We start from the raw sequence: 12676 nt of genomic DNA, 5'->3' as shown, positions 1-12676 counted from the left end.
ACAAGATTGCATCAAAGACAATGGTGTTTTGGGGGACATAATACATCGAACTGGCACATTCCACCCCCTGAATCCCAAAATGACATTATCTTTCCGTATACAAAATACGTTCATCCCACAGCAATATCACAGAAACTTAAATCATTTCAGTAACAATAGTTAAGTATAAGATCCATCAAAATCAATTATAGGCATGGTCAGTCCTAAAGTATAATTCTTTAGCTGTGAATCTGTGACCTTAGAACAAGTTATGTGCTTCCAATATACAAAAGAGGGACATGCATAGGATAACACTCCCATTGCCATAAGGAGAAATTGAAAGGAAAACAGGGTTCACAGGACCAAAACAGTTCCTAAAACCAGGAGGACAAGCTCCATTAGATTTCAAAGTCTGAGATTCATTAACAGAATGATGTTGCATCCTTGGGGCTTGAGAGAGCGGGAGTCTAACCCTTCCAAAGGGCCTTAGGAGCAGCCCTTTCCTCTCCAAATGCTGGGGTGAGTTCTCCATGTATCCACACATTGGGGAGACCACCTTCTCGGCCCCACCCTCCTCAAACATCGGGGCAGCACCTGGATTCCCTTCCATCTTCGGGGCACACCCTCAACCCCTTCAGAACAGTGGGGTGGCAGCCAAGCTCTCCCCAATTCCCTGGGAATGTGCTCCACCCTCTTTGGGACCTTGGGTGGCAAAACTCTTCCGGAGCATCGAAGTGGAAGGCCCACCCTCGACCTCTGGGGCAAACTCACCCTTTCCATGCATGTGGGCCCCTCTACTCTCCCAGCCCAAGGCCTCTTGACTCCAGACCTCAACCTCCATGACTTTGTCTTTGAAGAAATTTTTCCTTCAATTTGTTCTTTGTCTGTCACCTCCAGTCCAGACTGGTAGCAGCTCTGTCTATAAAGATCTCACAAAAATTCTGTTGGCTTCACATGAAGCACACAGGGGTCAAAACAGTCAGACAATAGGACTTTCCACAAATCCTTTCTGCTTAACTCCTTTTCCAATCTTGGGTTGTACTGAAATGGCAGCTGGGTTCCATGTTTGGTTAAATCCTCTCATTGGGCTGTAACTTCTGGGGTTTCAATCCCTGGAAGCCCAGAATTTTTCAGGCTATCAATTTCTGGTTTCTTTGAAAACAAGAGTTCATTTCTCAGCTTATCTCTGTCCTCTCACATTTTACTATAAGCTGCAAGTAAAAGCCAGGCTACTTCTACATTTTGCTTGGAGAGCTCATCAGCTAAATATTCCAGGTCGTCACTTTCAAATTCTGCCTTCCATCCAACACTAGGACTCAATTTGCCAAATTCTATGCCACTTTAAAACAAGGATTGCCTTCCTTCCAGTTTGCAACAACACATTCATCATTTCTGCTCAAGGCCTCATCAGAAGTATCTTTAGAGTCCATTTTTCCACAAACAGTCTCTTCAAAGCAGTTTAGGCTTTTTCTATCAAGCTCCTCACAATTCTTCCAGAATCTTCTCCTTATCCATTTAAAAAGCCAACATATTTGGCATTTGCAAACTCAGCAGCACCAGCACCCCACTTCTGGTACCAAAATCTGTTCTAGTTTGCTAATGCTGCCAGAATGCAAAACACCAGAGATGGATTGGCTTTTATAAAAGAGAGTTTATTTGATTACACAGTTACAGTCTTAAGGTCATAAAGTGTCCAAGGTAACACATCAGTAATCGGGTACCTTCACTGGATGATGGCCAATGGTGTCTGGAAAACCTCTGTTAACTGGGAAGGCATGTGGCTGGCATCTGCTCCAAAGTTCTGGGTTCAAAGTGGCTTTCTCCCAGGACATTCCTCTCTAGGCTGCAGTTCCTCAAAAATGTCACCCTTAGTTGCTCTTGTGGCATTTGTCCTCCTTAGCTTCTCCAGAGCAAAAGTCTGCTTTCAATGGCTGTCATCAAACTGTCTCTCATCTGCAGCTCCTCTCTCAGCTCCTGTGCATTCTTCAAAGTGTCTCTCTTGGCTGTAGCTCCTCTTCAAAATGTCACTCTCAGCTGCACTTCAAAATGTCACTGTCAGCTGCACTGAGTTCCTTCTGTTTGTCAGCTCATTTATATGGCTCCAGTGATTTAATTTAGACCTACCCCGAATGGGTGGAGCCACACCTCCATGGAAATTATCTAATCAGAGTCATCACCCACAGTTGGGTGGGGCACATCTCCATGGAAACACTCAAAGGATTCCAAAATCTAATCAACACTAATACGTCTGCCCACACAAGTTTGCATCGAAGACAATGGCGTTTTGTGGGACATAATACATTGAACTGGCACACCCTCCCTCTCCCTTTCTCCCTGCTGCAGCTGCCCACCTCAGTTATTGTATGGGGACAGTAGGCCCCAGGTGGGGTGGAGCTCACGGCCTCCTGATTGGCCCATGTGGAATACTTGGCTTCCTTCTGATTGGCCCACATAGTTACAAAGCTTTCTTCTAATTGGCCCTGCTGGTGCTCAGCTTTCTCTTGATTGGCTCACACCAGCATGTCTCTCTCTCCTGATTAGCTTGTGTGTCACTCAGCTTTTTGCCTCCCTTCTGTAAGCTGAGCGGATGAAATATGCAGGCTCCCATTGGGGGGCCCCAGGCTGCCCCTGCTGCTGGCTTTCTGTGTCCCCTGAGGGTGTGTCCCCAGCCCTGGCAGGCAGGCAGTATTCCTCATGGACCATCCTGAGAATGGCAGGGGCGTGGGGATGGGGAGGGTGGAAAGCAAAATGGGCAGCTTCCCAGTGTCTCAGTCACTAAATTCACACGTGCTTGGGGAACTGGTAGAGCAGTGTGATGTATGAGGGGCTGACACTGAGGTCTCCTGGTGAACAGCTTTAGAATATGCACAGACCCACCAGAGTTATGATCTCATTTTTGTCTCATATGAGTTGATGGATTCATTTATAATGTTGATTTAATTGTTAAATACCTTGGGTATCTTCCTTGTCAGTCTGGGACTATCCTGCCTGACCATCACCGGGCTCCAGTGTGAGCTCCAGGTTCCTTGACATGTCCTGGGCCTGTTCTGAGTCTCTGACCCCTTTTGTCTCTCCCTGTCTCTGACCCTGTGTGTCGCGCTGTGTCCCCAGAGCCCTCGGTGGTGTTTGCCAAGGAGCAGCCGTTGTGCAGCGAGGTGCAGGCCGAGGCGGGGTCCAGCGCCACACTGAGCTGCGAGGTGGCCCAGGCCCAGACGGAGGTGACGTGGTACAAGGACGGGAAGAAGCTGAGTGCGAGCCCGAGGGTGCGCGTGGAGGCCACGGGCCGTGGTCGGCGGTTGGTGGTGCAGCAGGCGGGCAAGGCGGACGCTGGGGAGTACAGCTGTGAGGCCGGGGGTCAGAAGGTCTGCTTCCGCCTGGATGTCACAGGTGGGTTCTTTGGGGAGGGTAACTTGGCCTCGTTTGGCATCGATGGTGGACCAGGTTATCACCCCGTCAGTCTCTAGTGGCCTCTTTCCATGAGACTTCATCTCTAACATCTCCTCCTATACAGCCTCCCAAATTCCTGGAGTGGCCCCTGCTGAGAGAGGCTGGAGGGCAAGAGTATGTCCTGGAGGACGGGTTACCATGCAGAATTACTGATCCACATGTTCACAGCACCTTTCCTGACGTTTCCCTACCTACTTTGTTACCAGGACCCTAGTTCCAACTGGGGCTTGGGTCTGAAGTAGACCAGTTGCCTCATACCTGGATTTCTGTGAATTTTCCCCTGTTGTGTGGTTTGGTCCTTCCCAGCTGCCCTCACCCAGCATCCCATGGGGCTCTCACTCACGAGAGAAGTATTGATTTCATTTATTTGGGTTAGGGAGACCTTGAACCCCCAGTTATACTGGGAATTATGTCAATACAAGACTTAGGGTTATGAAAGTTTCAATTGCTTTAGGACACTGTTCCCTTCTTTTATATGGAGTAGCACCTCCCTGTGCAACTCTATATACAAAAATCTAGATCCCTGTTTCGTATGTTTGTGGAAAGTGAAAAAGGACAGGAAGTGAAAAAGGTGCTCTTTTAGGTTGAGATTCTCTTTTTGAGGCAAATCTCATTTTTCCTTTGTCCTTACTTGGAACGTTCATTGGCAGAATCCCCACTGCAGTTAGATTTATACATTGAGAAATGGTGAGGAGTAAGTGCCTTATACAGTGTCAGCATCGTTGTCAATGAGGAATTGCTGTCGTGGCCGTCACCTACTGGTAAAGCAGTAGTTACTTCATAGCTTTCTTATGGTTAGTGTGTATCTGTGCCTCCCTGGCTGGTTCATAGAGAAACCCTGGACTGACTTTATATTCTTTTTAAGAGGATGGCTAGGCTCCACCACTTAACAGTTTGTTATTGTACCAGTATATAAAGTTTTTTTAATAGATGAAAGCTTTGTAGAGATTAAAATGTCATTTTAATAATATGTATCATTTTGAACCATTGTTATAAGAGCATTTGGCAAATTATTTTATGCCAATAAATTCAAAAAGTTTTGACAAATTGAGAACATCCTAGAAAGTATAGAAAAAAGAAATAGACAACAGAAACAGTTCTATAACCATTAAACAAATGGGAGTAATAACAAAAAATCTTCTCATAGAGAAAAATCTAACACCACAGGGTTTTAGTGTTAAAGTTCTATTAAATATTTAAGGATGATGTTAATCCAAGCTTATGGGGATTCCCTCAGATAAGAGAAAGGAAGGTACTCATTTTATACCAAAATCTGACACAGGGAAAGTGTGAAATATTAAAATTGTATGTAAATCTCCTATAGATATTCATGCAAAAATCTTAAACAGAATTTTAGCAAATTGAGTTCTACAATATATCAGATGGATAGTCCACTATGACCAAGGTCAGAGTCAAGGACAGTAGGGTTGGTTTAACACTGGAGACATTAGAAAATCAGTGTAATCTATGTAATTAACAGGTGCAAACAGAAAAGCCATGTGATTATTTCAATAACTGTTGAAAAACCGTTTGATGCAGTTCAACATCAGAAATGCAGAAAAAGTATTTGATAAAATTTTAGCCTCTATTCATAAGAAATGCTTAATAAACTACAATTTTATTTTTTTAATTCATTTTTTAAATCATTTTTATTGAGATATATGTACATACCATGCAGTCATACAAAGCGTACATTCAGTTGTTCACAGTACCATTATATATTTGTGTTTATCACCAAAAATTAATTTTTGAACATTTTCATTACCACACACACAAAAGTAATAAGAATAAAAATTAAAGTGAAAAAGAACAATTAAAGTAAAAAAAGAACACTGGGTGCCCTTTTTTTTTTTGTCCCCATTTTTCTACTCATCCATCCATACACTGGACAAAGGGGAGTATGGTCCTTATGGCTTTCCCAATCACATTGTCACCCCTCAGAAGCTACATTGTTATACAATTGTCTTCAAGATTCAAGGGTTGTGGGTTGTAGTTTGATAGTTTCAGGTATTTACTGCTAGCTATTCCAATTCTTCAGAACCTAAAAAGGGTTGTCTATATTGTGCGTGAGAGTGGCCACCAGAGTGACCTCTTGGCTCCTTTTGGAATCTCTCTGCCACTGAAGCTTATTTCATTTCCTTTTACATCCCCCTTTTGGTCAAGAAGATGTTCTCCATCCCACAATGCCGGGTCTACATTCCTCCCCGGGAGTCATATTCCATGATGAACTACAATTTAAAGGGCACTTACTTAATTGGATATGTGGCAGTACAGGAATCATTGCACTTAAAGTGCAACCTGGAAAGCTCTCCCTCAGAATTAGAACACAACAAGGATGCCCACATACCCATCTATCCAAAATTGCATGACTCAGGGAGAAGAAAATGAAATAAAATGTCATCCACATATCCTACCATTGCAAATGCAGAAAATAAAAAAAAATTACTACAGTTAGTGAGAGAGTTGAGAAAGATTGCTTGATAGGAAAATCAGTATACAGAAAACCATTCTGTATCTATGTACTAACAATAAACAACCACAGATTTTAAAATTTACAAATTGCAATTTGTAAATTTTAAAAAGGTTTTCAGTAGCATGAAAAAGTATCACTTTCTAATTCCAAGACTAGTACAAAATGTTTGCAGCCTCTGATGGAAAAATTATTAAATAGTTTGACTTACAATAAAGAAGATCTAAATAAATGCAGAGACATTCCTGGAACACTCAAGGACGTACATTCCCCAAGTTGAAAAAGTTTTTTTTGGGGGGGAGGTGCTTATGTGAAAATTGACAAGTTGATTCCAAGGGCCAAGTACAGCCAAGCTCTTCTTGAAGAAGAAAGTGAGACCATTTGCTCTAGCAGATATCAAGACTTATTAAAAAGCTAACTAATTAAGACAGCTGGTTATCAATGCAGGGATAGACAAATAAACAAAAGGAACAGAAGTGAGCTTCAAAAGACTTGTACACAAATTGTCCCTCATTTTGTTTTTCCGTGGTCCTTTTGCGAGGAGTGGAGACTGGATAGCCTTTTCATAAATGGTGTATGGATTGTTCAAACAAATAGAAAATATGAAATTGGACCCCTGCCTCACACCACATATAAAAACGGCTCCAGCTGGGTGAGAGACCTCAATATGTAAGGTAAAACCAGATGTCACCCACTGAGATTCATCAGCCATCTACCCACAGTTCATGAATACAGTACCGTTCCTACTTGGGACTTGTAGGAAATTGTTTTTTATTTTGAGCAGAAAAACTGAGCTCCAAATGAACACATTCAGCTTTGGAAAATGCTATTACATACCCTAGGGCATCTTGTTTTCAAATTTTGGAAGTTTTAAAATAAAATATTTTAACTTTTAAGTTGCTGATTTAAAAAAATGGAGTGTTAGTGTTAATGTGATGTGAGAAGAACTTGACAAGCCATTGCTGGCTTAGAAGCTGGAGAGAAGCTGGAGAGAAGCTGGAGGCTCTAGAAGCTGAAGGTGGCCTCTAGATCCTGGAAAAGACAAGGAAGTGAATTCTCCCTTAGAGCCTCCAGAAAGCATGACAGCCATGCCAACACCTTGATTTTAGTCGAGCAAAACCCATGTCAGACTTGTCACCTGTAGAGCCATAAGACAATGGCATTGGGACTTCGAGGAAGACGATGGACTGGTTGAGGTGGAATAGGCTTCTCCTCCGTGAAAGAAACTAGACAGGGGCTAGGAAGAGTGTTTCAAGGCATGGATGAGAAAAACTACCCAACCCTTCTAAATGACATAAATACGCAAATATAAGATGCCCAATGAACTCCAAATAGAAAAAATCCAAATAAACCCACTCTGAGACATATACTGATCAGATTGTCAAAAAGTACTGACTGTTCAGTGGGCACCGTGGAAGCGAGAAGGAAGTTGTATGACGTATTTAAGATTCTGAAAGAGAAAAATTGCCAGCCAAGAATTCTTTATCCAGCAAAGCTCTCCTTCAAAACTGAGGGAGAGTTTAAAATTTTCACAGACAAACAAATGCTGAGAGAATTTGTTAGCAAGAGACCTGCCCTGCAAGAAATACTAAAGGGAGCTCTACCAGCTGAGAAAGAAAGGAGAGAGAGATCTGGAGAAGAGCACAGAACAGAAGAGTGTTAGTGAAGGCAACTTAAAGAAAAAAAAAGAGAGAGGGGAAAAAATAGATCTAACAACTACAAACCAAAGGATAAGATGGCAGGTTCAAGAACTCCTGTCACAGTAATAACTTTGAATGTGAATGGATTAAACTCTCCAATTAAAAGATACAGACTTATAGAATGGATTCAAAAGTATGTCCCTTTGTATGCTGTTTACAAGATACTCACCTTAGAACCAGTGACACCAAGAGACTGGAAGTAAAAGGATGGAAAAAAATATTCTATGCAAGCTGCAACCAAATAAAGCAGGAGTAGCTATACTAGTATCAGACTAAAATAGACTTGAATGCAAAGATGCCACAAGAGACAATGATGGACACTATATATTAATAAAAGGAACAATTCCCCAAAGAGAAATGACAATCATAAATTTTTATGCACCAAATCAAGGAGCTCCAAAGTACATGAGATAAACATGGGCTAAACTGAAGGGAGCAATAGACACATCTATGATAATAGTGGGAGACTTCAATACACCACTCTCTTCTGTAGATAGAACAACTGGACAGGAAACCAATAAGGAAACTGAGAACCTAAACAATATGATAAATGAATTAAACTTAACAGATAAATATATAGATCATTACATCCCAAAGTACCAGGATATATACTCTTGTCTAGCACCCATGGGATGTTCTCCAGGATAGATCATATTCTGGGGCACAAAATGAATCTTAATAAATTAAAAAAGATTAAAATTATTCAAAGCACATTCTCTGACCATAATGGAATGCAACTAGAAATCAATAACCACCAAAGAACTAGGTTTTTCACAAAATATGAAGGTTAAACAACACACTGCTAAACAACCAGTGGGTCAAAGAAAAAATTGCAAGAGAAATCAGTAAATATCTAGAGATGAATGAAAATGAGAACACAACATATCAAAACCTATGGAATGCAGTAAAGGTGGTGCTGAGAGGGAAATTTCTATCTTTAAACGTAATCATTAAATAGGAAGAAAGAGCTAAAACCAAAGACCTAATGTCACAACTGAAGAGGCTAGAGAGTGATCAGCAAACAAACCCTAAAGCAAGTAGAAGAAAAGAAACAACAAACATTAAAGCAGAAATAAATGAGCTGGAGAACAAACACTAGAGAGAATAAATAAAACAAAAGGTTGTTTCTTTTAGAAGATCAACAAGATTGACAAACCCTTAGCTAGACTGACAATGTAAGAAAGAGAGAAGACCCAAATAAACAATCCAAAATGAGAGTGGGTTAATTACTATGCATCCTGAGGGAATAGAAAAAATATGTAAAAAGATACTGTGAACAACTGTATGCCAACAAGTTAGACAATTTAGAGGAAATGGAAAATTTCCTGGAAACACATCAACAACCTAGACTGACCCAAGAAGAAACAGAAGACCTCAACAAAGAGATCCAAACAGTCATCAGAAATCTACCTACAAATAAAAGCTCAGAGCCAGAGGGCTTCAGAGGGGAATTTTACCAAACATTCAAAAAAGACTTGACACCATTTCCTGCTCAAATACTTCCAAAAAATTGAAGAAAAAGGAAAACCACGTAACACATTTTATGAAGCTAATATCACTCTGATACCAAAACCAGATAAAGATGCTACCAGAAAGGAAAACTACAGGCCAATCTCCCTAATGAATATAGATGCAAAAATTCTCAACAAAATACTTGCAAATCAAATCCAAAGCCACATTACAAGAATTATACACCACTACCAAGTGGGGTTCATTCCAGGCATGCAAGGATGGTTCAACATAAGAAAATCAATCAATGTATTACAACAAATTAAATCAAAAGGGAAAAATCAAATCATCATCTTGATAGATGCTGAAAAATTATTTGACAAAATTCAGCATCCCTTTTTAATAAAATCACTTCAAAAGTTCGGAATTGATGGACACTTCCTCAATGTGATAAAGAGCATATATGAAAAACCCACAGCCAGCATAGTACTCAATGGTGAGAGACTGAAAGCCTTCCCTCTAAGATCAGGAATGAGACAAGGATGCCCACTGTCACCACTGTTATTTAACATTGTGCTAGAAGTGGTAGCCAGAGCAATCTGGCAAGACAAAGAAATAAAAGGCATCCAAAATGGAAAGGAAGAAGTAAAACTGTCATTATTTGCAGATGATATGATCTTATATCTGGAAAACCCTGAGAAATCGACAACCCAGCTGCTAGAGCTAATAAACAAATTCAGCAGAGTGGCAGGATACAAGATTAATGCACATAAGTCAGTAATGTTCCTATACACCAGTAATGATGTAACTGAAGAAGCACTGAAGGAAAAGATTCCATTCACGATAGCAACTAAAAAAATCAGCTCCCTAGGAATAAACTTAACCATGGATGTAAAAGTCCTCTACAGAGAAAATCACAAAACTTTACTAAAAGAAATATAAAAGGATCTATATAGGTGGAAGGATATTCCATGCTCATGGATAGGAAGGCTAAATGTCATTAAGATGTCAATTCTACCCCAACTGATCTACAGACTCAAGGAAATTCCAATCAAAGTTCCAACAACCTACTTTGCAGACTTGGAAAAGCTAGTTATCAAATTTACTTGGAAGGGAAAGGGGCCTCAAATTACCAAAAACATCCTAAAAAAGAATGAAGTGGGAAGACTTAAAGTTCCAGACTTTGAAGCCTTCTATAAAGCTACAGTGGTCAAAAAGCATTGTACTGGCACAAAACTAGACATATTGATCAATGAAATGAAGTGAGAGTTCAGAAATAGACCTCCAGATCTATGGTCGATTGATTTTTGGTAAGGCCCCCAAATCCACTGAACAGGGACATAACGGTCTCTTCAAGAAACGGGGCTGGGAGAACTGGATAGCCATAACAAAAACGATGAACTGGGACCCCTACCTCACACCCTATAGAAAAATTAACTCAAAGTGGATCAAAAACCTCAATATAAGAGACAGTACCATAAAACTCCTAGAAGATAATGTAGGGAAATGTCTTAAAGACCTAGTAACAGGAGGTAGTAGCTTCTTAGACCTTACACCTAAAGCACAAGCAATAAAGAAAAATTAGATAAATGGCAACTCCTTAAAATCAAAAGCTTCTGTGCCTCAAAAGGCTTTGTCAAAAATGTGAAGAGGCCACCAAGTTAATAGGACAAAATATTTGGAAACTATATATCTGATGGACTGAAATCCTGCATATATAAAGAAATCCTATAATTCAACAACAGTAGTACAAATAGCCCAATTATAAAATGGGCAAAGGATATGACAAGGCATTCTTCTGAAGAGGAAAAACAGATGGCTTTAAAAACACATGAAAAAATTTTCATCTTTACTAGCTATTAGGGAAATACAATTCAAGACTACAATGAGATATCTCACACCAATAAGAATGGGTGCCATTAAACAAACAGGAATGAATAAATGCTGGAGAGGATGTGGAGAAATTGGAATACTTATTCTTTGGTACAGCATCTGTGGAAGAAAGTTTGGTGGTTTCTCAGAAAACTAGATACTGAATTACCCTATGATCTGGCAATTCCACTTCTCAGTATATACCCAGAAGATCTGAAAGCAGTGACACTAACAGACGTTTGCACTCCGATGTTCATAGTGGCATTGCTCCCAATTGCTAAGAGATGGAAACCATCCAAATGTCCTTCAACAGAAGATTAGATAAACAATATGTGGAATACTATGCAGCACTAAGAAGCCATGAGGTCCTGAAACATATGGACACATGGATGAACCTTGAAAACATAATGTTGAGTGGAACAAGTCAGACACAAAGGGAGAGATGTTGTATGTTACCACTACTATGGACTCTCTGAACAATGTAAAATCAATGTCTTATAATGTAGAATATCGGGGACCTAGTGACAGACAGAAGCTAGTGAAGGTGGAGTAATAACCTAGTCTGTTTAGAAATGTTCATGATGGTGAATTTAAAGGTACGGGAATGGATAGGGTGATGATTGTTAATGGGATTATAATATCAGAGCTGTATTGAAGGTAAATAGGATTGAAAAGGGTTGTTTAAAGGCATGTTTCCCACAGATTAGCACCACCACAAATATAGATAGGTGCTTACATGATATACTTCTAAGGTATGATACTAGCACAGAGAGTTGACAACAGAAGGTATATGGGAAAAATCTACCAATTGCATACTAGGGACTATTAATTAATAGGAATATCTTACTAGTACCACACAAATACTAAGGACAAACAATTAAGGGCTGAAAAGAGCTATGGGGTGTTTTGGATCAGGAGAATTGTTCAAAATGGAGACTGATGAGGATTGTACAACTAAGTGATGATAGTGTCAGATATTGATTGATTATCGTGGACGGAACATATGCTATGAAGTTAGGAATCCCCTACTTCATAAATCAAGCCCTTGATCTTGAGTCTTGCTCTTGTGAAACTTCTGGCTGTAAAAGAGAGGCTGCGCCCACCTATGATTGTGCCTAGGAGTCACCTCCAGAGAACCTTTTTTGTTGCTCAGATGGGGACTTTCTCTCTCTAAACCCAACTCTGCAAATAAATTCATCACCCTCCCCCTGACATGGGAGTGGACCCCCCAGGTGAGTAAGTCTCCCTGGTGACATGGGACACAGATTCTGGGAATGAGCCTGACCCTGGCCTCGAGGGGTTGAGAATGCATTTTTGACCAAAAAGGGGAAAAGAAAGCCAACAAAGTAAGGTTTTAGTGGCTAAGAGAATTCATATAGCATCAGGAGGCTATCCTGGAGGTTACTCCTATGTAAGCTTCATCTAGATATGCCAAATGGCAATAGTATGATAAGCCCAAGGCAAAAGTAGTCATAAAAACCCTGAAGAATACCCAGATCCCTAACTGAGACTATAACTGAGTCCTCCAGAGAGCTCCTGTGCCAGCTAAGTCCCAAAACCCAGAGGCATTAGCCTCTTCAAGAACATCAACTAGATGTGTCCCCTTTTTCCATGTTGACACCTCTTTTCAACATGAACAGGTTAGGGTGGTCACTGCCTAGACATCCCTGAAGATTGGGAAAGTGATTAAACTAGAGGAAGGGGTAGCAACAGATAAGACGGAATTTAACAAAGATTATGAATTCTGAATCTCTATATA

General features: G+C 40.5%; 1 protein-coding gene across 1 annotated transcript in view; it reads left to right on the top strand.

Moving 5' to 3' along the window:
- The window catches only part of OBSCN (obscurin, cytoskeletal calmodulin and titin-interacting RhoGEF), a 229973-nt gene that overhangs the window by 92307 nt on the left and 124990 nt on the right, over window positions 1-12676 (top strand). Inside the window, 1 exon segment of the mRNA XM_037823238.1 lies at window positions 3091-3366. Coding sequence (XP_037679166.1) covers window positions 3091-3366 — 276 coding nt within the window.

The sequence above is a fragment of the Choloepus didactylus genome (genome assembly GCF_015220235.1).
Source record: "Choloepus didactylus isolate mChoDid1 chromosome 11 unlocalized genomic scaffold, mChoDid1.pri SUPER_11_unloc2, whole genome shotgun sequence".
NCBI lineage: Eukaryota > Metazoa > Chordata > Mammalia > Pilosa > Megalonychidae > Choloepus > Choloepus didactylus.
The sequence above is the reverse complement of the archived record's forward strand: the minus strand, read 5'-3'. Positions and strand labels throughout refer to the sequence as shown.